The sequence below is a fragment of the Sturnira hondurensis genome, unplaced genomic scaffold, assembly GCF_014824575.4.
Source record: "Sturnira hondurensis isolate 20B ecotype Veracruz unplaced genomic scaffold, ASM1482457v3 Scaffold0000362, whole genome shotgun sequence".
Taxonomy (NCBI): Eukaryota; Metazoa; Chordata; class Mammalia; order Chiroptera; family Phyllostomidae; genus Sturnira; species Sturnira hondurensis.
In genome coordinates, this window is record NW_028072993.1 from 1,182,973 (window position 1) to 1,210,957 (window position 27,985).

The following is a 27,985-nucleotide window of genomic DNA, read 5'->3' on the forward strand; positions in this document are numbered from 1 at the left end:
AAAACTAGGACAGTCTGCCCTGCCATGGTCCTCTGGCTGAGACAGACCCTTCCCAATCCTCAACAGCCCTTACAATGTCTCTGGTTCCTGACACTGCCGCTTCTGAAGGGACAGGAAGGACAGGTCACTGGTCCCCTCCTGGCTCCGGTCAGAGGACCGGTGCTCACACCCACTACAGCTCTCTAAGGACTTGGGGGGTCTTCCCTTAATGGGAAAATGCAGTCTGTCTACTGCCATTAATTAGGAAGCCTAACAGTTGGCAAACATAAAGTGTTTCTTTTTGAAAAACAAAACAAAACAAACCCCTAATTTAAAAGCAGACAAATCGATGTACTCACTGCTCATCTCTAAATAATTCATACACACTGTTTCTCAATAATGAAATATTTAATTTTTAAACTGATGTTTTTATACATATTTCACACTGTTATATTTTTAAATCCTAATTTCATGGGCTGAATCATCAAAAGTGTTAGAGCAGTATTTATAAAACCTCTGTCTGCAAACAGACAATAATTTGACTTCGAAAGCTGCAGGGTTTACATGCACCCTGCCGAGGGTCGGTGAAACACTGAGCTCCTGCTCCCTTCTGTCCCACTGGCCTTGAGAGCACAGCACAGGGACTGCGCCCGGCTTTACACACTGGGGATCTCTTAGCCTTGAAATCAGCATTCTGCTGGTCCCCTGTGGACTGACTGTCGGCCCAAGCCATGAGGCTGCTGGTGGGGCCCGGTACTGCTGGCCTCCTGGCTGGGCACTCTCAAATGCCTCCAGGGCACCCGCGGCAAAGGTTTCTAAGCTTGGCTTTCCAACCTTTCATCCTGAAGACCGTTAGTTTTTCCCTAGGAATCTGTTTCCTCCAATTAGGTGTAAGCTGCTTTGGTTATGGTCTTACAGGCTGAAAGCTCCCATTTTCTATGAACACAAATGTCAAGAGAGACAGTTTGAGAGCTGAGATTTCAACAGGTCTTGGTCTCAGTCTTTGCAGATATAGTTACATTTTGAGACATTAGAACCATAATATGCTATTTAGAGGGGCTCCAGGGCAATTTAGTATCAAATTCACATTCCTCACTGTTTCACTGGACACATTTAAAAACTAGGTTTCCAACAACAGGCACCACATTTCGGGTAGTATTGTGATCTAGCAGCAGCAAGGCGGGTGGGAACAGAGTGCTGCTGTCGTATCTGTGATGCTTTATTTCTTCAGCTGCTGGTTGGCTTAGGAGTTACTTTTTTTGTTTTTTACACTTCTGAATGTCTTAAAAACTCCACAATTCTAGAAAAGTTTTCCAAAGTCAGTATAAAACATTCTATTTCTACTAGGCTTTCCACTGTGACTTCTACTTTTTGGGAAACAGATGGCTGTTTTACATACAGAAAATCAAGCTCCTTGTTGTAAAAAAAATACACAGCAGGTAGTGCGTCTGGGGACCTCACATAACTCCAATTAGCTAAAGAACTTGATGCTTCTAACTTAAGTGTCCTATTATAAACTGAAGAAGTAATCTGACTCTTGAAGATTTTGGAGACATATGTATTCCTTCTCCCCGAAAGATTAATGATGGTTATATAAAATTTTTCTTTCAGAAAAAAATCAGTATATACTTCACCATAATATTGGTGAGAGTAAGGCATACACAGAAAATCCTCACTTAATACTGACAAGTTCTTAGAAACTGTGGCTTCAAGCAAAACCGTGTATGACAAAACCCCTTTTATCACGGGCTACAAAGAGTTAAGTACTTACAGCGTACTTCTGGTCACAAAAATACCACCAAACTTCCAAATAAAGACCCGAAACACTTCTAATATTAAACGATGAGATATATGTGATTTCAGGAAGATTCATAAAAACAAGTAAGATGATTTTCCAATCAGCTTATTCTAGTTCAGGGCCGCCAGGTGCCTGCAGCCTCTCCTGGCAGCTCAGGCGGTAAGGTGGGAACCCACACTGGACAGGACACCCGTCCATCGCAGGTGCACGCACAGGCCCCCGTACTCACACTGGGGCAGTGCGGACAGGCCAGTTTGCCTCACAGGCACATCTTTGGGACGTGGGGGGAAAACCACAGTCCCTGGAGAAAACCTCACACAGACAGTCGCTGTGGCCAGGAACTGATTTTTCCTTTACCTGATCAACATGACAGTCTTGACACCGCCGGTACTCTCTCTCTCCTGTCTTGAGACTGAAGATCGGAAAGGTCAAGTGACTTTTCCCTGCTCTTACAGCTAGTAAGCAGTATTGCTCCTTCTACTCTACCCCACTACTGACAAGATGGGGTAAGTTTCAGCGTGAGAGAGAGAAAGGTAGAGACAAAGCTTTACGGCATCAATTCTTCACGTGGTCCAATTCTGCTAATTCCATAGAAACAATCAAACCAATGAACTCACCTGGTGATTCTGCAAGGTGCTCTTGTTTCTCTTCTCTATCCTGAAACTGAATTAAATGTGACCACAAAGCCGACTTCCCCTGAAAGTAGAAGGTACACAGAATTTTAATTTTATAAGAAATACATAAAAAAAGTAATTTTGCATCAAAGCCATTCACGATGAAATGGCCATTTTGAAGTTTGAAGAACCAAGCTCACCCATGCCCAGGTGTGTGACATCCTGAGCCTGTAGAGACTCTGTGTGTAACAAGGGTCATTCTTTGCTTCACTGAGGAGAGTGGCAATGGCCTGGGGAGGAGCAGCTATGAAACAAGAGGCCAGAAGTGGAGGCACACAGACTTCTGTCTTCGGCTTGGTTGTTACCTAGCTATATATATTTAGGGCTGTCTATACTCGCCGACACCAGTAACCATGGAATTAAAAGGCTCTAGCAGCACAGGACGAATTTGTGTACATCCATACGCAAAATATGTTTGATTATATGGAATGGCAAAGAGGGAAAAAACCTGGGCCAAGAGGAGAAAGAGAAAAGGGAAAGAAGAAATATGCACCCAAGAGGAAACAAAACAAAACAAAACAGAAAGGGAGACAAGAGAGACAAGAACAAAGAAGCCATCTGAATTTTTCCATCCTGAATAACTAAGCAACTTAAAATGATAAAGAACTGTTAGTTCTGGCTCACTTTTTTGCTGGACAGTGACAAAAGCAGGCACTTAACGGACTCTACAGGGGACACAGTCCCCGCAGCAAGCGTGCTGCTTCACTCCTTCCTGTTTACCAGGAAGGAGCCCCACACTGCCTCCTAATCATGGGCTGTGTTTTCTGTTTCTGGCATAAAAATGCCTGTGGTGCGTTCCTAGTCATCCTGTGACCAAGAAACACACCCTTTAATTTTGATGATATTCTCTTCTCCCTGCTATGTTTCCCGACAGGGCTCCTAAGCGGCCGTGTCGCCGAGGGCCTCCTGCGACGCTTACCTGCTTGACCTGCAGGCCGTGGCTCCATATTCTCTCCAGGAGGTCGCAGAGGCTGGCGATCAAGGTGTTCTCCTCCAAGCCCGTTATGTTCGCTTCTCCGTGGCCCAGCTCCACTGCTTCGTGGCCCATCTTCTCCACCAACATGCGTTTTGTCTGAAAACATCACATGCAGCCACAAGTGTTACCCCAGCAGTGAAGCCGAAACTCGACAAGCCCATTACTGGATCAGGAGTGCAGGGTTCCCTGTTTCTTTCACCTCGGAAAGTGTCTTAATCTCTGTGGTCAATTAACTCGAGTAACATTATGCATACGCTTACTACTTCGTCAGAGAGACAGAGGGTCACTAAAGAGACATTATGATACTAAAGTGTCCTCACACAATGGTTTACGTATGACAGTTTTCAGATTACTAACTTAACACTGAGAAACCACACCAGACCTAGAACAGGTACTGTCAGACTCTAGAACCCTACCTTGCACCAAGGTAGCCCCACGGCCCTCATCCCGGCGTACTCAAGCCTGCACTGAGGCAGAAAACACCGTACAAACCAGCAACTCTAATTTTTTCCCAGAACTCTGGGTGAGTGAACCTGTATTTTTTTCCCTTTCTCCTTTCCTTTTTTATTTCTTGTCTGCTCATGAATATGCACCAAGAGATGGAAAAAAAATGGAAATCAAGCTTCAGGTAGGTTAATTTACAGCAGTCTTAGCTGCTCTTATAAAATGTCAAGTGACGAGGAATCTAGTTCCCAGGCAGAGACTTAGTCTATGATTGACTCAGCACTATCTGCAGATGCTAAAAATAGGGCTGTTACTGAGTACACAGAAAAGGTCCTAAAGAAATGACTGTCAAATAAATGAATAAAACTGTTGGCTAAAATGATGTTCTGAGGTTTGTCAACCTGTACTGCCTACCAGAGGGCAGACTAGTGTGTAATATACACGAACCAGCGATCTTCTTCCTTATGTGTATACTCACATATGTATGGGCAGGAATAAAATTCCCCACAGATATACAGAAAGACACATACAAAAAGGGTGTTGCCTTTTGCATAACGCGACAACGTCCCTGACACAACTTCTGATTGGCTTAGTATCTGTTTCTGTTGGAGGGAAAGGCGGCAATTGTTGAAAACACGACAAAACTGCACTCCCATGTCACTGATTCTGTGGGCAGAATGTCCATGACATGGGCTCCCATGTCACTGATTCTGTGGGCAGTGGAGAACCCCAGGGAGGTTTACAACTTCAGGAGAAACCCCGACTAGGGTTCAGCACCCCGTGTGCTTCTAGGAAAGCTACAGGCTCAAATGAGGGCGGACTCTGGTCGTCTCGGCCTCACGATGGAGTGAGCACGAAGCGCGCTGCCTCTGTGCGTCCATGAGCAATACGCACCTTCATTCTGCATTCCTTCAATAAGCCTTCTACAAATTTCCAGTTGGTCTGCGCAATCACTGCTGGGGAGAGGTCTGACAACTTCGGTTGCCTCAGGTTTTTTCCTAAACTTCGCGCCTCTTGCATGTATTTCTAAAAATCAAAAAGTATTTTTAATGCACAAACACCACTCTTTTGACCGATTCAACCTAAAACGAACAGGTGCAGGAACTACGTAAGTGTACACGTGCAACAGGAATTCAAGTTTCAGTGTGCCGAAAGACAGAGGATGTTCCTTCCCCCTGCAGCTGCTAACCACTGTGAAAACAAGGGTGCAGAAAGCACATCAGGTTAAAACTCACTCAAAATGAGATGGAATTTCAACCGATTTAGTCTTATTACTGGGAAGACGCAAGGTTGTGGTTAGTCAGGATCATTGTTGGAATGACAAAATTTGGTGTCTGGATTGCAAATCCGAGGTTCTGCAGGAACCCAGAGGTTCTCAGATCACTGGTTTCCTCCACACCTCTCCCCACAGATCAAGAGACTTAACATACTTCTGGCCTCTTGGGCACTGCGTCCAACCCAGCCCTTTCCTCTAATCATGTCCCAACAGTAAAATCAGGAGCTCTAGCATCTGGGCGCAACTAATTTCATGACCTCAGGTGCATCTGTGTCTTCACAAAATGCGCGTAAAACATGCCCAGCAACCTCACAAGAGAGGCTCTGAGATCACTCTCAAAGTGTCCTGTGCCGCACGTGCAGGAGGCTTCTGTGACGTTCGATACAACCCTCCTCTGCTTTCTTCCACAATCAAGAGGAAGTGAAAACATCCCATTACTCGTGATGGCTCCGGGAGCAGCACAGTAACGCAGCGTGCTGTGCTTCAGCTTTGGTTAGTGAACTTTCAGGGGAAAAAATATCACTACATGTGATTTGCACAGGACACCTGCTGTCTCGTTCTATGCCACCTGCAAAAGCTCATTCAGGTACCTTCTGTTTGCATCAGGAGCACAGAACAGAAGCCCCAGCCGTCCAAGTATCTCAGAACAATTTTCGGAGAACAACGACTCTAAATTATGTAGTAAAACTAGCAGTTTGTCGGAGAGAGAGAGACTGCAAGCCAGCGCACCCTCCCACAGACACATATGTGAAATCCATCTTGCTATCTTAAGAGGAGGATTTGAAATCGTAAGTGAAGATGTGTAAAATCCTTTGCATTCTTTAAATAAAAGGGAATTCGTACATTTAATATATTTCCCCCCTGCCAAATCTGACAGTTTTTTAAAAAAAAAAATACTCACTGATTAGCTTACTGCCACTCCCCAACTCTCCCAACAAAATGCCGCATTAACGAAACAATCTGTTTCTACTCCAGTGTAATCATTGTAAGGACAGATTTACAAATCAAACAAACTCCACAAGCATTCAGTGCCCATAAACTTGTGCATGCCTCTTTCTGCTTCAAATCCTCTTTCTAGGCTCAAACAAAGAGTGAAAACCAAGAACGAGAGACAACTGTCACTATAAAGAAAACTAAAACAGGCCCATTGAAATATCCTGAAGGTTAGTGTTCAAATAAATAAACGCAGGGAATGAAGTGTCAGAGAAACTAACCTGAGACAGAGGCAGGGATCCCATGTGATTTCTATTATTTCAGGTTGTACTAATGTAACTTGGGATACTACAAATTAGAGATTAAAGGTTGGTAAAAAAACAAACAAACAAATGCTAACTGGTGAGTGTTAATAAGGTTCTACTTCCCACCCTCAGTTCCTCTGACTCTAGGACGTGTGCAAACACAGAGAGAACCACTACAAGACTCATTCTTGAGAAGAGTTAAGGGTCGAACTTGGCTTAGGAAGAAATGCTGCCTGGAAGGAAAAGCGTGAGGTCAGGCAAGAGGGCAGGAAGGACAACTCACTAATTGGACTAACAACTAAGCCCTCTCTGAAGTTTGTGTCCTATGACATAAACAAGAACAAGTTAGAATGGGCTGTGCTTTGAATGGCTGTAAACACTGAGCACCCAGCACTATAGCCCCGGGGCTGGGAGCGTTAGCAGCCAAGACTGAACCTTCCAGGGACCATATGTCAGGTCCCCTTCTGAGCAGCTCTGCTGGAGCACAGAACAGGCACATTCCAGGGACACGCACAGAAAGGGTACGGGAGGCAACACAGCCCCTTCCTCACAGCAAGAAGTAAGGCTGCTTCTGCACACTGCAAAACCAAGGGGGGAGAAATATGTGATTCTCTTTAGGGCGGCTGGAGGAAAAGGTGTATTTTTAAATGAAAAATGGAGGAGAAAGAAAAGTCTTTCCCAAGAAAGGTTTTTTATAATAAAGCCATTTCACTGCAGAGGGAAGTCACCTTAGCTTTGTTTTGAGATTTCTAATTTTTCTTTTTTTTTAAGGTTTTCAATTTTTTTTAAAAAAAGATTTTATTTATTTACTTTTAGAGAGAGGGGAAGGGAGGGAGAAAGAGAGGAAGGGAAATATCAATGTATAGTTGCCTCTCACACACCCCCTACTGGGGACCTGGCCCGCAACCCAGGCGTGTGCCCTGGCTGGGAATCGAACCACCAACCCTCTGCTTTGTAGTCCAGCACTTGATCCACTGAGCTATACCAGCAAGGGCTAATTTGCTCTTCTTCATTTCTGTCAAAACCAAAGGCAACAAACCACTAGGAAACACCTATGAAAATATATCCTACTAATTAATAATCACGAAACAAACTACTCCTCAGTATAGGCTCTCTCTGAATTTTCTATTGAACATTTGGTTCTAACTGGCACTGAGGTTGTGAAGAGAAGGCCATTACAAAGGTAAGTAAATTTATGCTAACATCATAATAAGGAAGAAAATACAACCAACAGTCTCTTGCCCTCAGAAGTGGCGGTTTAGAACCACCTGGTATGCAGGGTTACTGGGAAGAGGGCAGGACTGGAAGTCAGGAGCTGCAGGCCTGGAGTCCTGGGCTGCAGGCCTCGCTCTGCCTTCGTGTGTCCATCTAACTTTGGACAAGTCTTTGGCTTTCAGTGAAATCATGTGATGTTACACAAGATGACCTCAAAGGTTCCTCTTAGCACTAATATTCTGTATTGATGACCTGATAAAATATAGACCAGAAAGGGTAAATTAAAATCCTGTGGAGACAAAACCTAACCGAAGAGCTGACTGAAAATACATCACTTCTGCGAAATGCATACATAAAAGGGAGCGTGAATATTTAACATATATCCCTTTGGAAGAAAAATAATTTGCTAAATCTGTTCTCCATCCGCCTACCAATCCCACTGATCAGGGATTGGAATGATCAGTTTTACCTGCCGACAGCACAGAATTATTGTGTTAGCACACACCACCACAAACAGATGCCAAACACACGAGGAAGTGAAGGGCAAAAGGGAGAAGCTGAGAATTCGCTGTGGTGTGAGGCACTGAAGAGCCACGTGCACTCACACGTGTGGATAATTCAGGAACATCCGCAAAAGCACCTTCAGGCAAAGAACATACCAGGCAGCACTCAGAGAAGGATTTTTTGGGAAGTCGTGCAGGAGGAGGTGTACCCTGATCCCACTCCCAGAATGCCATGGAGTTCTGACAGACCGAAAGTTCCCCGGAAGGCTAAGAGGACGGAGAAGGCCAATGACACAGGAGCAAAAAAGAAAAGGGTATCGGGGGGAGAGACAAACAAAACAAGCATGCATATGATATGGTCACCACAAAAGAAAAAGGGGAGAAGAAAAAATGGTAGCGCAAAAAAAGAACTACATATGTTATGTTTTGGTTCTTAAGAAAATATTTAAAATCGTATAGGTATGAACACATCAACAAGAAGCAATAAACATTTGGAATGATGTTTTCTGCCATACTTCTACACATCTGAGTTTAGAAAATAGTTAACAGATGTTCTGATTGTAGTTTTCTTTTTTAATCACAAGAAATAATCAACTTATTTAAAGTATTCAAATACATAATTACGGTTTTATTTTCAAGCAGTACATATAAAGCATGGGATCTTAATTTTAAAATAACTTTAAAAAACTTTTAAAATGGTTTCAGCAGGACAAAGACAAAACACAGGCAAATACATCTTGACTAACTACGTTTAAATTATGCTTGAAATAATGTCTACACTTCTCATAAATTTTTTTCCCTACAGGAGACATATTGACCAAAGATTTATCTTAAACTTGACTTTGTAATCATGATATTCGGGGAGATTTGTTTTAGATGTACTGAAATTACAAAAATGGAAAGAAGATGTTTTCTGCTGTAGGTCAGTACAAAAGGATGACTCTTGAAATATGATGAAGTAGTTTCTTAAAAAGAACAGGAAGAGACCTGCACTAGGTGAGGGCTCCCGCGTCAGGGCTTGCCAGCCAGGCGACAACCTACCTCCCTCACGTCGCTGTCCAGGCCCACGTGGTCCGGGTGCGGGCGGAGGCGGTCTTTCCTGCGCTGTGTGGTGGCGCTCCGACTTACCCAGCGGCTGAAAAAGTACAAGGGGTAGGTGAAAACAAACCAACCAAAATAATTCGGTCACTTACCTTTAAAATAGAATGAACGCGCTGTTCAGAACAAAAGACTGACAATACTTACCTTTTCTTTATTAAATACAGAACAGCTTTACTGAGATGTAATTTACAATCACCTACTTAAACCATGTAATTCAATGGCATTTAGTATATTCAGCGATACATAATCATCACCACAATCAATACTTTTAAAAAAAACCGAGGTTAAAAAAATGCATACTATCTTCTCTGTAATGATCCTCTCCTCTCCATCCTGCTCGTCCAACAGAGCCCCAAACCCTGGGTGGATACGACCCTCTCGCTTCCTTATCCTCATACCCACGTAGGTTAGTTCTAGATTTCACTCTTGACTGCCAATGAATCACTTCACAGGCCCTTTATCAAATCTCCCAGTTCCCACAAATACTATTCCGTATCTTTCACTTCAAGTACCTCCACTCAAATGATGACCTACCTTGCCTCCTTCCTCTTGCCCTCTACTTAATGATGTATACACACCTCACCCTTCTCCTAATCTCAAAGTATGAAATACACTGGCCAGGGCTCAAAACTGTTTATTCCACCTGGACCCCTGACCTTTCTTCAACCTGCTCTCTTGGTCACCTCCTTTGCTGTCTTTCCAATTCTTCTTTCCCAACTGAATATTTCCTTCCATTTTACAGACAGGCTGGTGTCTCTCTTGACTTTCTATAGTTATATTTAAACTCCTTCACTCTTCTCATGTAAAACTTCTTAAAGTGAAAAGTGTAGATGTAAGACCTCCACTTATTTATCTTTGGATTTTAGTTCATCTCATGAAAATGCTCTTGATGAAGCCACTGACAACCCCACCTGCCACAGGCGATGGCTATTATTCACTCAATTTTTGGCTTGATCAATCTCTCCGCTGCATTTAGCGCTGCTGATCACTCCTACCTTAAAACTGCAGCTAGTTTCAGCTGCCTCAGTGTTTCCAATGAGATAAGCTCTCTCACATTTGAGCCTTTCCCATGAAGTCTTCTCCCAACTTCTACGCATCTTTCAGATAGCTTAGATAGCACACACAAGATGTTCTATGATTCTTCCAAGTCCAAATTAACTCCCTGCTTTATACTTCCCAATTGCAGTGCTACTTATCATAGTTTGTTATTCTTACTCATCTCCACTTTCTATAAAATCCTCTCTAATATAAGCGCTTAAAGGCTTGTAACACGTCTGTCCGGCACTTTATTGGCATAATCCACTATGTCACCTGACCCTTCTATAAAGACACCTTAAAAAAACAATCACAGATGCTGCCCTGGCCTGTGTGGCTCAGCTGGTTGGGCGTCATCCTGCAAACCAAATGGTCACCAGTTTGATTCCCTGTCTGGACATGTGCCTGGGTTGCGGGTTCGGTCCCCAGTCAGGGCACATGCAAGAGGCAACCAGTCAATGTTTCTCTCTCACACTGATGTTTCTCTCCCTCTCTTCTTCCCTTCCTTCCCCTATCTCTAACAATAAATAAATAAATAAAATCTTGAACAAAAATCACAGAGGCAATCTAATAGTTAGGTTTACAGATGTTCATCACAGCATACATGCAGTAACAAATTCTGTGTTTCCTTTATTCCAAGACACATTTTGGCTTGTAAATGTTCCTGAAATTAGGATAGATTTTTAACTCTAAAGCATGCTGAACGCATAATTTTTCCAAAAAGCTCTTGAGTAAAAAGCAGATCTCACACCCAACAGTTACTAAGTAAACATGCTCGAAACAACCTAACTGTTCAACAGTAGGGGATGCTATACAATGAAATACCACATAATCATTAAAAAAATCAAATTTCTAGGAATATTAATAATAGAGGGTTCCTGGTACAATAATGAATGAAAAAGCAAGACACAATGCTGTATAAACAATATTCTAATTTCGTAAAAAAGAAAAAGTGTGACCACGCACGCACACCCGCCCTGCACCCCCAGGATCCATGTAACAGGAAAACCCCCACCAAATAAATGTTAACATCTCATGGTTTTGGTGTTATGGGTGATTTTAAAATTTACCCTCTCACTTTCCAATGTTTAAGCATTTTGAATAATATGTTTTATTTTATATTCAACTGTTAAAAAAATGCCTCAGGTCTTGACTATGTATTACAATGGGAAAGCTGCTTCTTTCATTTCTTATTAAATAATTTATACATGCCTTTGGCTTCAAGCTTCTATATCATCTCATTTCAGTCTGTTAGAGGAACACAAATAATTAAAATAACAATAGTAGCAAGAAAGGTAGTAGTGGCCTCTTTTAAAATAGTTTTTTTGTTTTGTTTTACTTTAAAGGATATAGATAGGTTTATATCAGGGGAAAAATGTGCCAAGAGAGACCTAGTGACAGATCTCTGAGGTGGAGTCCTGGGATGTGTCCCTAAAGCAAAGAGAGGGTCAATGTAAGACTGTAAAAAGGATATCCAGAAAATTGGGGAAACAGGAAAGACCCCCCCCCAAAACCACAGTAAGACACTGACAAAGATTTTTTGCTTGGCCAATCTACAATCAGCCTCCTGAACCGTCTCCTAGACCCGCCTGTGCACATCCTTGTAAAACCCAGTTTTAGTTAAGAACCCTGCTACGTCGGTTTAGAAGAGACCCCCCCCCCCCCAGGAGATAGGAGCTCTCCCATCTGATACGGTCCCTTGTCCTTCCCCAGCCCCAGGTGGCGCCCAACCACCTTGGCCTGCCTTCGGCAAGAGTCCTACTAGGTCAGTTTAGTCAGGTTCTCCCTACCCCTAACGTTTCCGCTTAGTGATTTCCCATCCACTGACTTCCACTCTGTTCCTTGGCTATAAATTTCCCCTTGGCCATCATATATTTGGAGTCGAGTCCCACCTCTCTTCCCCACTGCAGAACCCCACTGTGGTGGTCCCTAACACCACCGCCTGTCAGACCATCTTCAATAAGTGTCATGAATATTTTTTCTTTAACAGCCCTGAAGCAGAATATAAACATTACCTGATAAAGTTACATAATAACAAAAGGGGGAGAGTAAAACATAAATAACAAAAAAAAAAATGTATAAGACCTGGGTATAGATTTTTGACCTGGAGGCCTTGGAAATAAATAGCCTGGGAACAAAAATTAAGAAGTCAGTATAACATAGTAAAATTTGTTCAGAGTTTTAAAAACTTAGGGCTACTGGGTAGAGTGGTTCAAATAAGTAATAAAAATCTGAAATAGAATATAAACATCAGCTAAAGAATTTATATGATAAAAAGAAGAATATAAATGGCAGAGCATTTGCCTTGGCAAACAAAGTGAAAAAGACTTTAGGCAAAGAAAAGGATAAATATTAACTTAAATAATATAACTAGCATCTTATTTTCACTCTGTGGGACAAAATGCCCTATTTAGTTTTATTGTCAAAATGGGTGAATGAGTGCCCTGGTTGGGTGGCTCGGTTCAAGCACCATCCTGTAGACCAGAAGGTTGTGGGTTCGATCTCCAGTCAGGGCGTGTAAGGGAGGTAACCGATCCATGTTACTTTCTCCCCTCCCTTCTCTCTCTCTAAAATCAGTGGGCATGCCCTCGGGTGACAATTAAGAAAATAAATAAAATAAAATGCTAACTATGTTACATAAAAACTTAAAAAAAAAAACCACAGGTAAATGAGCACCTGCTTAAGAAAATTACTATGAAGTGCACACATTTCTGGTCTGATTAAATAATTACTGGGTTGGCCAAAAGGTCCATGTAGTTTTTTTCCATAAAACAAGACCTATTTTTCACTTTTACCAATAACTTTATTGATTTGGATATTTTGAGTGTGTCAGCTATCTCCTGTGTGACCTAACATTGCCTGTTCTCAATTAATGTTTCAATGTAATTGCTGTCAACTTCAACTGGTTTATCCGGCCATGGAGCATCGTCACTCAAGAAATCCCCAGCACAGAACTTGCAAACCACTTCTGACATGTTTGGTCAGTCATGGCACCTTCTGTATATACTGTACAAATCTTTTTTTTGTGCTTCAGTTGCATTTTTACCCTTCTTGAAATAATAAAGCATAATATGCCAAAATTGTTGCTTATTTTCTTCCATCTTAAATATTACAATGGCTGCACAAAATTCATCAATTTTGATAAGTCTTTTTAAAATGCACACAGATATGACAGTTGTCACAATACAATCTAACAAAATTGTTTCAAAGGAAGTTAAAGACAGCCAAGCACTACTAGAGCCATCTTACGGAAAAAAACAAAGGAACTTTTTGGCCAACACAATAATTTATTCTTTGCATTATCAAACCTCATTTATTTTTTTTAGAAAAGAAAGGGGAGGGAGAAGGAGAGGGAAAGAAACATCAATCGGTTGCCCCTCCCATGCCCGCAACTGGGGACCTGGCCCACAACCCAGGCATGTGCCCTTGACAGGGAATTGAACAGATGACTTTTTGGTTCTCAGGCCGGTGATCAGTTTACTGAGCCACACTAGCCAGGGTTAAACCTCATTCACCAAGCATAGTTTTACCAAAGATGACCATGTTTGCTGACTCACTAAAGACTGCTTATTGACTCCTGCCTCGTAAGCAGTATATTAAATTCAAACAATGAGTCAACCATTTATATGGGCATGGTTATAAATCCCTTTACCCTACAATTATTTCTGAGATCTTTTTTCTTTCAGACTACAAACTACCTGAAAATATAATGCTTAGGCTCTGTGTGCAAATGGGAAACCCTGAGATTATATATAAGATTAAAAGCAAGACAATATGGCAGTAAGACTTAAACTTTAAGATTAAATTTATTTATTTATTTATTTATTTATCTTTAGAGGGGAAGGGAAGGAGAGGGGAAGGAAACATCAATGTATGGTTGCTTCTTGTGCATCCCCTGCTGGGAACTGGCCCCTGCCGGAAACTGGCCTGCAACCCAAGCGTGTGACCTGACTGGGAATCGAACCGCGATCGTGTGGTTCACAGGCCCATGCTCAATCCACTGAGCTATACCAGCCAGGGCTTTAAGATTAAATTTAAATGCTCATGAGCATTCCCTACTTCCCTTGCCTGCTTTATTTTTCATCACAAATCTTATCACTGTCTGATAGGTTACCTATTTTACACATTGAGTTTCTTTGTTTTTTTTCCCTCCTACTTAGAAGCAGGGATTTTTTGTTGTTTTGTTTATTACTAGACTTTCAGTGAACTAGACTGTGCCTTACATTTAGAAGGGGATCCATAATTATTTGCCAAATAAATGAATGAGCAATCTAATGCTATCAAAAAGAAATAAACACTATTACACAATTAATAGCCTACCTGTTCCACAGTGATCCAAACAGGGTATTTTACAAATATAAGAAAAAGAGAATGAACCACTGATGATGGAAAATTCTCATCCACTTCTGAGAAATAGCACATTGCTTCTAGCATCTGACCTGGAAAGTCTGAAACCCAACAGTCAACATCTTACAATAAGTTCAGTGTTTATCAGAGCAGGGACAGCTCTTCGGTGGAGGGTGAAACCTTGCCAATTAACTGTATACATCGCTGTTTCTTTTCTTTCAAAGTCTAGTATTCTTCACTCTAAATCTCCCCATACAATCTCAAGTCACAAAAACTGAAAAATTTCATCATTGTTTAATTAAAAGCACCTTGGGAAATAAAGAGTTAAGTACCAAAACTTCTGCAACATGCAGTTCATCATTTGAAAGGTCAAAACATCATACTCTTAGGCCACCTTTCAAAAATCTTCATATTAGTTATTTGGTTTGGGCCACTTAGGTCAAAAGGTATAATTCCACCTTTTTTCATTGCTGTCAATGATTCTATGCTTGCCTTCTGAGAACTCTGGCAGCTCGGTGCCACTTCCGTTCTATGTATCTGGTCTGTCCCTCAGCCTCCCAAGCCCACCACTCTGCCACAGCACGGCTTCTTTTCCCCTCCTCCTGACTCTCTTAACGTTCTCTTAAGAATGTTACTTCCAGATGAGAAGAGAGGAAGGTGATTCCAACTCATTCAAAGTTCCTAAGCTGGTTAGGAGTTAAGAATGAACTAAATTCCAGAACTGCTGATTTCCCATTCAAAACAAAGCTCTTTTTAACTTACCATCTTGCCCATTAATAACCTTTTCTGCATCTTTTCTTGTAAAACCTTTTTTTAATCCCACACTTGTTAACGAAACTCTTGTATTGGCCTAAAATCAAGGAGTCCCCTAAACCTAAATAACTGTTTTCATTTCTAACTATATTCAGATATCTTCTGAATGAAATCCTCTTTCATAGATAATAATAGAATTTATCTTTATTTTCAGTTGTTTTACAATTTTTGCACCAGATACTTAAGAAGTATAAAGACGGTATTGTGAGTTGAATTGTGTCCCTCCAAAAAGATATGTTGTGGTTTTAATCCCAATACCATGAATGTGACCATATTTAAAAAGAGGGCCTTTGCAGCTATAATCAAGTTATTCCAACATTACTGGTGTCCTTATAAGAAGAAGAAAATGTGGACACATGCCACAGAGGTAACAGTCATATAAACAGGAATAGAGAGACTGGAGTTACCCTCCTGGAAGCCAAGAAATGCCTGGGGCTACCAGAAGGAGAAAGAGGCAAGGAAGGGTAAAGATTTCCTTCCTCCCCCGAGAAGCTTCAAAGGGAGCACGACCTTGCCAATACCTTGATTTTGGATTTTCAGCTTCCAGAACTGGGGTAATTTTTAAAAAGATTTTACTTATTTTAGAGAGAGGGGAAGGGAGGGAGAAAGACGGAGAGAAACACTGATGTGAGAAACACTTATCAGTTGCCTGTCATATGTGTCCCACCTGAGGAACCAACCTGCAACCTAGGCACGTGCCCTGACCGGGATTAGAACTGGCGACCTTTGGCTTTATGGAACCACGCCCGATCAACTGAGTCACACACCTCAGTCAGGGCAATTTCTGTTTTTAAAGTCATCAAGTTTGCAGTATTTAGTTACGGTAGCCCCAGGGAACCAATACAGATAGTGAAATAATACAGATAATGAAAGTACAACTTTTTAAATTCCATTAGGCAGTATCACTATTATATTTAAACACAGTCATTGAAAGTAAGGCTATTTCTAAGTGCACGGTACCTAAAAAAGAAAAATCATTAGTCTTTGAATTTTTTTACATGATCGAATCAAAAGTCAAATAGAGAGTCAATCTGTATCTCAAATGAATTAATTTGAAAAATCTTTTTCTTCGAAAAAAGTAATTAGATCAGTACCATGTCTAATAGCCAAGCACTCCTCCATCAGAGCACTGCACCCTCATTCCTTCCTCAGCCAACCTCAGGTCAAGAATGTACTTACTTGTTATTTGTTGGTCCTGTTGCCAGAACATCAGACTGTAACTTTGGAAAGAACCCTTGCTCGTATTTGCCTTGGCCAATTTTCATATCAAGTAGATGTGGGTGGATTGCAGTATGATCCATTTTCATCAGCCGCTGCTCAATTGACTGGGCTATAAATTAAATTTGTAACAACTTAGAGACATTTCATTGGCTAGGCCTTAAAAAATAATGCTTCCTCTACTCACGCAGCAACAAGGAATTCAATCTTTCTGACACTCTGAAATGGATTTTCACTAAGGCTCTTCAGAGATCAGTATAATATAAGTACAAAAAGGTGAATTTTAAGTAAATACCAGATAATTACTTTTCACAATATTTCTGCCTTTATCAAAAGCAGGGCAGTGGGATTGAAAAATCTATAATTTAGCATTAAAACAGTTTCCCATAAGTCAAAAAGTCAATATTCTTAATGAAATGTGTTTCTAAGAACAAGAGTAAAGAATATGATGGCAAATATTTCCTATGAGCTGAAAGACAGGTGAAGAGAAGGGAAAAGCAAGCACAGAAACCTTAACCGTATTAACTTTACTTCTTTGTACAAAGACCCCTTAAATAGTTGTAGTTCTTTTTTGCAAAAACAAAGAATTTATAAGACAGGAAATTGTGTGAAGTTTATTACTTTTAGTAACAATGACAGTCTAGTTAGTAGGAGTTATTTAGGAGTGTTTATTAGATCAAGAGGGATAATGCAGAGAAAAATAAAATAAGCAGGCATTTAGCAAATGTCTAGAGGATAAGAAACTGACCTTTCAAAGAATAAAATAGGACAAAGTTAAAAGACAGGGATTACTCAACATCCCTATTTTTAAATCACTGAAAGTTAGAGGATGTGGCAAAAACCCAAGAAATAGTGAATTATGTCTCTGGTAAAAAAAAAAAATCTGATGTTGAATGTTACTATTAACTGAATTTTCAAGAGGAAGTTGAGAATATTTGAGACTGAAAACAGGAGAACAAGCAGCGACTGCAGCTGTGTGATACAGAACACACAGTGGGAACTGCTGATCTTGTGAGTTAAGAGAAGTAAAAAAGCATTTTTATAAAATATTTCATCGGATCAGTTTATTTTGCCTCTTTGAACACCAGCAGATTGAGTAAAGCTAGTAATTCCCCAAACATGGTCTAAAAAATTTGGGGGGGGAAGAGAGTCCTGTCCATAACACATCCTACTCTTGTCAAAAGAACAGGCTCAATACCACCTCGTGTGGGATCAGCTCTTCACCCAAACCAGCTGCTGGTGTCTGGCGCTAACAGTGCGAGGGAAGCTTTGAGCAAGTCATAATCACCCTCTGTGACTTAAACGTCTGAGTGCTAAACTGTTCTAATTCTTCTTTATAGGAATTTATTTAAAACTTCTTGAATTTCATTTTATTTTTAACGTGTAACTTGTTACCTTCTATTGAAACATAATCCACTATGCCCTATGCTGGGGAAAGGGATGCCGCGTTTTAATGATATTTCAACAATGCCCCATGGCTCTCCAAAGCCCCGACTACGCTCTCAATGCTTCCTAATATTTATAAAGCACAATTAAAAGATGGTTTAGGAAAAATAATGCTTTAGATTCATGGCATGGAATTTTCTGAAGTTCCTGCCAATTTTATGTTCCATGAAATACTACAAAATTCCATCGCTATCAATTAGTGCATTTGTCCTCAGGAAAGGAAAACAGGAAAAGTAGCTTCAGTTTTTCCATTGGATTTAAAATGATAGAGAAACCCATCTGATATTGAGTTATTCTCCTTTAGTTCAGAAGCTTTTTGAAAACAAAAACATAATTCACAATGACTTACTCTTGGGTTTACAGTTCAAACTGCCACAGGGAACTTAATACAATGTTCCTTTTCAGTGATGTGCCCCCAGTGAAAGCCGAACACTCAGAGATTATTAAATGCCTGCTTTGAGAGGCCATGGGCCTGTTGTTACACTTTTAAGGGCTGGTGCCAACATTCATTTCTGTGATTGGTAAGGAAAAAGAAAACTCTGCATTACTATCAACTTGTTGCCTTTCTGCACAGAAATCATGAGGTTCTGGGGCCACAATATCAACAGCAGACAGTCTCTGCCTAAGGAGGTCACCTGTAAATCAAAATTCTTTTCAGTTACGGGGGAGGGGGGAAAGCCCAAAAGCAAAACAACAAAAGACAAAAGCAATACACAATAAAAACCCAATGTTCACAACAAAACCCCAACCCCAATAAGATATTGTTGGGGGTGGAGATGATTTCACCGGACAGCAGAAATAACCACACCCTTTCTGAGGGACGGAGAATCACAGCCGTCTGCCTCCCTTCACCTTTTAAAAAGTCTGATAAGTTCCTGGCAGACTACTGACTGCTTTAGCTGAATCTCATGTCTGTTAAAACTCTAATGGTACACTTTCCAGAGTATTACGTAATTTCTATCATGACAGTGGGAATACCAAATTCTCTGAGAGGCTGAAAGAAACTCTACTTTAATTGTAAGAATTTTCTGGAAGCACACACAGGAATCAGTGCTGAGCTCCATTAAAAGATGTGTCAGGAAGGGAGGAATGACACTGGCTGAGCAAGGCACTGCACTATTCACGTGGCCGTCAGGGCACCAAGCACCGTGCTATAGACTATATACTCTCACAGGCAGAGGCAATTTCTTTCTTTTTTTTAAAGGATTTTATTTATTTTTAGAGAGAGGGGAAGGGAGGGAGAAAGAGAGGGCGGGAAACACCACTGTGTGGTTGCCTTTCACATGGCCCTCACTGGGGACCTGGCCTGCAACCCAGGCATGTGCCCTGACTGGGAATCGAACTAGCGACTCTTTGGTTCACAGCCTGTGCTCAATCCACTGAGCTACACCAGCCAGAGCGGCAGAGGCAATTTCATTCATTCTCCTCTCTCACTCTCCCAGAGACACAGTGACAAGTGCCACTTCCTGAAAGGCTCCCAGGATCTACCCTCAGGACATACAACAGGACCATGTTCCAACCAGTGACCAGAGAGACCACTAAGGCTACACAAATGACATTGTTTACATACTTCTTTCCTTAAATATACAACAGCTACAGCAGCACAACTCCTGTGACTCTGATCTGTTTACGTAAAGTGAGAAAGACAAGCAACAGAGGCAGAGCAATTTGCTGTTTCCTTTTCCTTTTTCTTCAGAGGAAATACTGCTTTCAAATAGCTCCCACATTGGAACAGAAAGAAATCACAGGGGAGGGCACTCAGGTGGTAAATATCAGTTTGTTTGGCAAAGAAAGAGATGTGAATGGGGTATGAATGCCTACAATTGTGCGACTTGGTACACTTTACATGTCTATTGAATGCCCAGCTAACATCACAGTCAGGCTTCAGGGGCTAGAAACAGTCACACCTGGGTCCACATCACGGCTCCACCAGTCACTGGCTACCCACTCACAAGTCAGTGGCTTGACGGTCCAGTTTTTCTCAACTGTAAAGTGAGGACAGCTACAAAATAAAAGTAAATGTGCCTATACCCCCATTCTCATTAAAAGCAAATGCAAAAAGGCATGTAAGACCTCTCGTATACTGGTGCAGCACACAGTAAATACCCAGTGAACACTGACTATTAACATGACGTTTAGTTAGTGGACTACTAGAGCACACTGCCCCACGAGACTGGCCAAAACTCGTGATTATTGGAGGGAAACTGGTGTCCGGGTTGGGAAACCTCTAATTTGAATACAAGAATCCAGAGACGTAATTTCAATAGATAAAGCTATTATAACTAATAGTACCACTAAACAGATAAATATATGGTCACAGTTATATAAATGAGGCAGCATCTCCAATTTACTATTTTAAATCAGTACTTACCCTTCCCTGGATAAAGAGAAAAAAGGCCAGAAGTAAAAAGGCAACATAAGCAGCAAGACAGAAATGAACCTTTTTCCCTCTTTAAGGCAATAAAGAGAGTAAGACACAAACCACAGCAACCTTGTAGTTATACTCACCCAATTTGTTACATACAGCTTTTCCTCTTCTAGGAGAACAGGAATGTCAAGTAGGAATGGGATGGGCATGAACTCACAGAAACAGGAGGACGCAAAACTAAAGAAAGTACTATTTCTGGCTATACGGTACAAGGATTAACCATAAAGTGACAATTTTGTGATTCGTAAGGTCAACCATGTGTAAAAAATAATCATGGATTTTTAGTTAATTGAAAAAACGCCTGGCAAATGTACCTGCTTCTTTTAAAGTGCTGCATTTCTGATATATAGACGTCCTCAAGGTGGGCGCCCTCACATTGTACAGTCTGATTTTCTCAATCCGAGAGTCAAAGACCCGAAGCAAAGGCTCTTTCTCCTCCCACTGAGACATAATTTTATTATCAATGAAGGTGGCAAACATCTGTGTTTCAATGAAGCGTGACAGGAAGGGCAGGTATGGCTCAGGCTGGTCAGAGAGAAAGGAAGCCTGTAATGAGATTAATTAAAACGTCATTAGTGCAAGGAACCTCATCTCAACACTAAATGGTATATCTGAAAATTATGTTGCTAAGGTCTTTCTTTTTTCTAATCTTATAACACACAAGACTGACACTTAAAATTAAAAATTCTTTAAATGCCCTTTTCCTTACTTTCTTCTACATTCACAGAGTTTGGGTCAGTTAGTTCTTTAGCACTGATCCTCCCTTTTAAAACTGATTTATGTTCTGATTCTCATGACCACTAGGTAGAAAAGAGAGGATCACTAATGAAAGTTGGTGGATCAGTTGCTACAGGACTATCACGCCTCTTCACTCACCATTACATTTGACCCCATTCCCCAGTGAGCTGTAATTTCTTCTGCTCTATTTCCAGCCTATGCAATATACCTCTAAATCTTAAGGCAGTGAGATGGTTTAGATACAATAATGATACATTCACACACACACACACACACACACACACACACACACACAAAATAACCTTAAACCAAAACAATACAGAGTTTGTCTTTATGGGTGAAATCTTTTTATTCTTCTTCAAGAGAATGCTTCTCTAGGCACCAACACCAAGATTGATGGGTGAGTGTTAATTCAAGATCAAACTCCTTCCAGACCTCTGCGGACAGAGTAGTCTGGGCCTGAACAACTATAAAAAGCATTGCCTGAAAAACCCATAAAAACCCATCTGAGGCAAGCCAGGTCTCTGGAAAATGTGTACAACACATTCGTATTACCAGTTTGTCTGCTGCAGAGAAGGATTTGGTATATTGTAGTCAGTTTTTAACTCAAAATGTTCGTGTGTGTGTGTGTGTGTGTTCTTCAGGTCTATGTGTCTAGCAATTGTAGCTCCAGTTTGGTACTGGCTGAAATTCGGAGGTGAAGTACTATTTCAGCTGCTGGGTTGGTTTGGCTTTTCATTCTTTAGAGCAGATGCAGAAGGTGCAAGGGAAAGATGGAAGGGTAAGTTCTGACATAAGGTTACTCTCCTTAACACTCAGCAGCTTCTTCCTGGCATAATTTCCATAATTCTGAAATTTAGGAAGCCTTTTAAAAACTTCCTTACAGAAACCCACTTATTCAAGGTAAGTGCTTCCACAGTTCAGATGTGTTTACACAACTCCAAATAGGCAGAAAAAGGTTCATAGTAGCCTCTAGAAATCAGTTCACCTCTTTAAAGGGCATTTTACAGATAAACATGAAGCTACTTTTTATCGAGCAAAAAGCTTTTTTTCCTAAATGGGCCAAATGCCTCACTTTTGATATTCAGACCCTCAGGGACTAACAAGTTGAAGGTCAGCAAAAACTTGGCTTGCAGGACTAATATGTGATAGACCTGTAAATTTTCCTGGTGAAAAATTAGATGATTACAGGCCTTTTGAAATCCAACACAGAACTTTCATTTTCTCTAGGGGTTATATAAAAAGATTAACATTTACAGTTTGAAGCTACACAAAGATTAAAGAGGAAGAAAGCACCAGTGCTCAATTTAGATAAGAATTTCAATTGCCCCAAGGATAAATCATGAGAGTACACAGCAGTTCCAAGCTGAATAGGAAAAAAATGTGGAAAAATGGTCAAGCTTAATGAGGAAGGAACCTAAGAGCTTGAATACATTTGAAGAATTGAAGGCTCCTGAATGTATTAAAGAAGTTTTCTCAAACATAATGTGCACCAGAACTTAACTATTCAACATAGTTTATACCCTCAACCTGAAAAATATATCTGATGAAATCAGATAATAATCTTTTATGCTACCCACTTTGACAGAATTTTGTAATTAACATTTATTGTCAGATGCTCCAAGGTTGTAGATTAGGCCCTTATCATGGATTAACCCTTTTACGAGGTCTTTAACAACAGAGATACCTTCCGTGAAAAGCTATTCATTCTGATAGCGATAGTCACGCTCAGCCACCACAGAGGCAGGGAACTGAATTATACCCTGGTGACCTGAAAGAGTTAACGCCCATTCCCCTAAATGCTTTTGTCTGGAGGGGAAATCTGTGATGGAGATGCCAAGAAAAACTGGTAGAAGAATCCTCTACAGTAAACCTTTGAAGCTTCAAGGTCAGCGGCACAATCAAAAGCTGGCCGTTTTCTGTCTTCCTCTCCCCCAAACTGGAACACAACCTTAGGCTTATAGTCATAAAACCTTATTCATTCATCTCTCTTTTGATCCTGGAATGAGATAAAAAACTGGCTTCTGAAACTAAACTGTTTGTTACCTTTACATGAACAAATTGTGATTTCATTATATTTGAAGACAAATATAAAAACAGGATTTACTAGAAAGAAATAGGCCTTATTTCAACTAGATCCTTAAAATAAGAGTAAATGGAACTTTTACAAGGTCAGATGGTGTTAACAGATTTTAAAAAACCTGTGAAATTGGAGTTTCTCTAGTTTAAAAATTTTCAAAGTATAGAAATTTAAAAATGCAATGATAGGCAATTTAATACACAATTCAATGGCTGGCTTATGGGCCTGCTGGTCTGCTTTCCTGTGAGGTTGTTCTACCTAGTGTAAAACACTGGTCAAGTTCATAATGGAAGGGAAAGCGGGGGAGTCTGTGTTCTAGAAAGGTTAACACGATCAGGCGACCCGGCCCACTGAGAGCCACAAAAAGGGAAACTACGGCTCTCTTTACTTTGTCAAAGTTCTGCATCTGCTCTCGGTTGGTCAGCCAGGACTCCAAGTCCTGGGCGCTCTGAATCACGAACGCTTCGTAGTCCGCAAACATCTGTGTGAAGCGGGTAGCAAACACCTCTCGGAGCTGGACGTTGAGCTGGTAGTCCCTCAGTTCTGCCTCTTCGCACTGCAGTTTAGAATCCTTTTCTTTTTCACCCAGAGAGGCAGAAAGGTCCATTTTTTCCACCGTCACACCGGTCCTCTTGGCCAGAGCCTGGAGGCGGGCTATGGTCTCACTGCCCTTCAGTAACTCATACATGCTGATGTTATTGGCGGAGACGTTGCCATTCTTCTTGTCATTGACCAGGTCTTTCAGGACCAGATTCTTCAGTTTGGTGGCACTCTCACTGCAATGTAAGCTGCCCTCGGGAGGGATCCCAAACTGAAGGAGCACTTCAGAAAGTTCCTGGATAAAATCCACTTTATTGGGGAACTGTGGAAATTCCTCAGGCAACTCGATAAAATGGTTGTCAATATCCACAAAACACAAATTAGCCTGAAAGAGAAAAAAGAGATATGAAGGTTTTAAAGGAAAGGGATTTTAAGTTATAAAATGTTTTTGCCAGCTATTATAAACAAAATCACAAACTACACAGCATTTTATGTGAATCTTCTGAAGGTTAAGAGTTTTTTATTCCTTAGAAATAAACCTCTGTTGCCAGCAGTATTCCCTACTTTACACCATATGTAATACAAGCGAATCATTTTCTCTGGGTTTCATCAACTTATAATAATTGAGACACGCTTCTGTTATATCCCGTACCAATCATGGCAGCCACTAGGCATTCCTAAATGAGGGAGGGTCGCACCCTACAAATCAAAGGCACTGGGCGAATCGCTGGAGGAGCCTGAACTTCCCATTCCACTGCTCTAACACCATTTGCAATCTAGAAATAGCCACCGCTAAAATTTAGCAGCTCCAGTAATCCCCCTGAAATGGGATGAAATCGGCAAAGAGCAATCCGGTTCACAGAAAATTCACAAATTTTTACTTCAAACTCTGCTTCAACCTCTTGGGCAACAAAACCATTGCAGATGTTGTTACGACACCGAGCAGGGGGCTGAGGGAGGTGGAGGGGTGGTGCTTAGAGAGCCACAAATGCCTAACCCTCGGATAATGAAGAGCTGACTCCAGAGAGATTTCTGAGTAGAGGGAAAGAGGAGACAGAATGAGAGGAAATGCTTTTTTTTTTTTTTTTTTTAACTTTGCTTATACTATAGACTTTGAATTAAACAGATTTTAAAGTATTTTTGAAGTAGACATGGAAAAGTCAAGGGGCCAAGCACCTGTATAAAATTCCAATTATCTCTCCGGTACTTGATTATATTAGACTCCAAAACAGCGTTTCCTTTTACTGTTTAGACAAGGCTGTCAGGATAAGGGAAGACTGCCCTGAGACTGGAGGGTGGGGTGTGCAAGGGTGAAGCCCTCGCAGGAGAACTACACTGCACTAGGGACTGAACACAGAGCACGGGGTGGAAGTCAGCAAACAGAACAGGAAGCTCCACCTTGCGTTTGCCCCCCTCGCCCCCGACTCTGGGCCCTACACCCCAGCCCTACCTTCCAGGTGAGCAAGTGGAGAACTCATAATGTTCTCTGAGCCTGAAGCCAAGGAAAGGTGAAAAGAAGAAAGCAAACACAGCCGGATCTCTGTTTTTCTCTTCATGTTAGATGGTGATGAGCACGAGGTATACCAAAGTTCCAAATCAACTTCAATAAGAACTCAGACATTCCACCACCCCAAAACAGAGAACGACAGTGATTTCTTCCAGGCTGGTGCAACCTTTGATTCCAGCCCATTAATTCTGCAGATGAAGGAAGTGAAGCCCAAGAAGGTAGGTGACTTCCCGACACCTGTCTCAGACATGCCTCCTCAAAGAGTATGGTGGCTAAAGGGGATTGTTCCCTGCAGTTTTCCTCTTCTCCAATGTCCATAGTTTTCTCTAAATAAAAAGCTGAAGTCACAACTTGCTGAAGACATAGTGCTGCCTACAGCTTTCTTTAAATCCACATCTTTCTTTATATGTTCCTATAGTCTCTAGAGAGCAGCACATACTAAAAAGCTTAAGGGGGAGAAAGTAGGTCACCATAATTCAAACAGATGGTTTAATATCTTTAAAAATGAAAGAGAAAAAAATCCACTAAGTTGCTAATCTAAATGGTAACTGGCAACTTCCCACCACTTACATTTTTATTTCGTATGGTCTCCTTCATTAGTGCCCTTCTTGCACTGATGAAGCCCAGTTTGGAGCTTTGATGATCACAAAGGTGAAAAAGGAAATATTAACTTGTGTTATAAAAATTTATGGGAGAAAAACCAAAAAGTTGTTTTCTAAAACAAGTAAGAACTTCATGCAATAGAGTATTCTGATAAGTCACTTTCTCACTTAACTCTTTTTTAAAAAAATATTTTATTTATTTATCTTTAGAGGGGAAGGGAAGTAGAGAGGGAGAGAAATATCAATGTATGGTTGCCTCTCATGTGTCTCCCGCTGGGAACTGGCCCGCAACCCAGGCATGTGCCCTGACTGGGAATCAAACCATGATCCTTTGGTTCACAGGCCCGCACTCAATCCACTGAGCTATGCCAGCCAGGGCTCATTTAACTCTTAAGTTTTAAATCTATGAGAAGAGCTCAAGGAATATTAATACACAATGAAAAACATACCTGACATCTCAATAATAGGTTGTTTGAAGACTAAATATTTTTGTACTGTTACTGATCAACAATGCCCAGAAACTTTCATGACATGTACTGCTTCCAGTGAAAAACAACAAACATTCCCTCAAAAGGAACAAACCTGAAACTTAATCATCCCTTCTGCCATGCGGCCTTCCCATGTCCCTATCCTAAAGGCACTCTGATTTCCTCCGTGTATATTGTTAGTTCATTCACTCACTACTACCTTTCGTTTTTAGCCTGTGTTATTGATAACTGGTAAATGATTTATTTTCAAAAGTGGAAATCACTTGTTGATCTTGATGTCTCCCAATGTATCCTACACTACTAGTGCATGAGGCAACTATTTGCTGAAAGAACAGACAAAGGCTCAAAGAGACGATTCCATTCTGCGGAAACGCAGAAGTGCAGGAAGGAGCGGAAGTCTGCAGGACTTTTAGGCCCGGGCAGCTCTTCCCCTGCTGAGTAAGGGACCTGGTTTCTCCATGGCACACGGGAAGCAGGCATAAGGGTAAGCCAGAAAAGAACATTTAAAACATTCCCACAGAATCTCAGGGCGAGATATGGCAAACCCAGAAAGGCAAAACCAATTCCTCAGTTTTCTCTAGATTTTTTTGGTCCACCATTTACTCTAAAGATGAGCAAGAATGGTGGAAAGTGAGGTGTCATACTATGCAATTATTCCTCAGTGCTATATCCTTCCACATCACTAACTCCATCCCCCTGAAAAAAAAACAATACAACAAATGGCTACCTGCGCCTATCATTTGGGAATCATGGGGAAAATGAGTGGGTGGTTAATTACAAGTCTATATAGTTACATTAGTCAGCTAACAACTAAAATCATACCTTCTTAAAATAATCATTTCGTAAACATCATTTTCACAATTATTCTAAGAAGTCCTGTAACTACTTCAGCTATTATTTTATTTTACAGTTTTCAGACAAAGGCAGGGTGTTGTTGTTACTAGTTCAGTGTCCTTAAGTCACTTTTTAAAATGGCTATTTTTATACCTACTTCCTCCAAATGATGTGAAGTCAATATTTCATCTCATTATAAAATGATAGCAGAGCAAAGTGACACACTCTTCTTCTAAAAGTCATGTACCAATTTATACTTTCAGAGGCACTGCTATTTCCACAGCTGATTTAAGTAACTTCGTATTACTCCACTTTATGAATATGAAGATGGGTAGGTATATTTATTAAATAGTATTGCCTTCATAAGTAAAAATTAGAAAAACACAGACATTACTGTAAGAACTCATGGAATTGTAAAGTTTGTTTTCTTTGGAGTCAGAGGACACGTGCATACAGAGACACAGAAAGATTTCCTGACTCCAGAAAGATGGTATTTTTTAAAAATATATTTTATTGATTATATCATTACAGTTGTTCTATTCCCCCCTTCATTCCCCTCCACCCACACATTCCCTCCCCCACCATTCTCCCCCCCTTAGTTTATAACCACGTGTCTCAAGTTCTTTAGGTTCTATATTTCCCCCACTATTCTCGCCCTCCCCCCTATCTATTTTCTACCTACCATCTATGCTATTTTCTGTGCCT

At 40.9% G+C, this 27,985-nt stretch overlaps 1 protein-coding gene across 3 annotated transcripts in view; it reads right to left on the reverse strand.

Annotated features, from left to right (window-relative positions):
* The window catches only part of DENND5B (DENN domain containing 5B), a 173,589-nt gene that overhangs the window by 33,823 nt on the left and 111,781 nt on the right, over positions 1-27,985 (reverse strand). For 2 of the 3 annotated variants that reach the window (XM_037033738.1, XM_037033822.1), the window contains 7 exons: positions 23,698-24,234; positions 20,806-21,037; positions 16,579-16,729; positions 9,145-9,238; positions 4,766-4,897; positions 3,371-3,523; positions 2,395-2,473 (listed from right to left, as the gene is read on the reverse strand). In XM_037033738.1, coding sequence (XP_036889633.1) covers positions 2,395-2,473; positions 3,371-3,523; positions 4,766-4,897; positions 9,145-9,238; positions 16,579-16,729; positions 20,806-21,037; positions 23,698-24,234 — 1,378 coding nt within the window. Of the gene's footprint in view, positions 1-2,394; positions 2,474-3,370; positions 3,524-4,765; positions 4,898-8,259; positions 8,371-9,144; positions 9,239-16,578; positions 16,730-20,805; positions 21,038-23,697; positions 24,235-27,985 lie in introns of all 3 variants that reach the window. The other variant, XM_037033884.1, reaches the window with a different exon arrangement.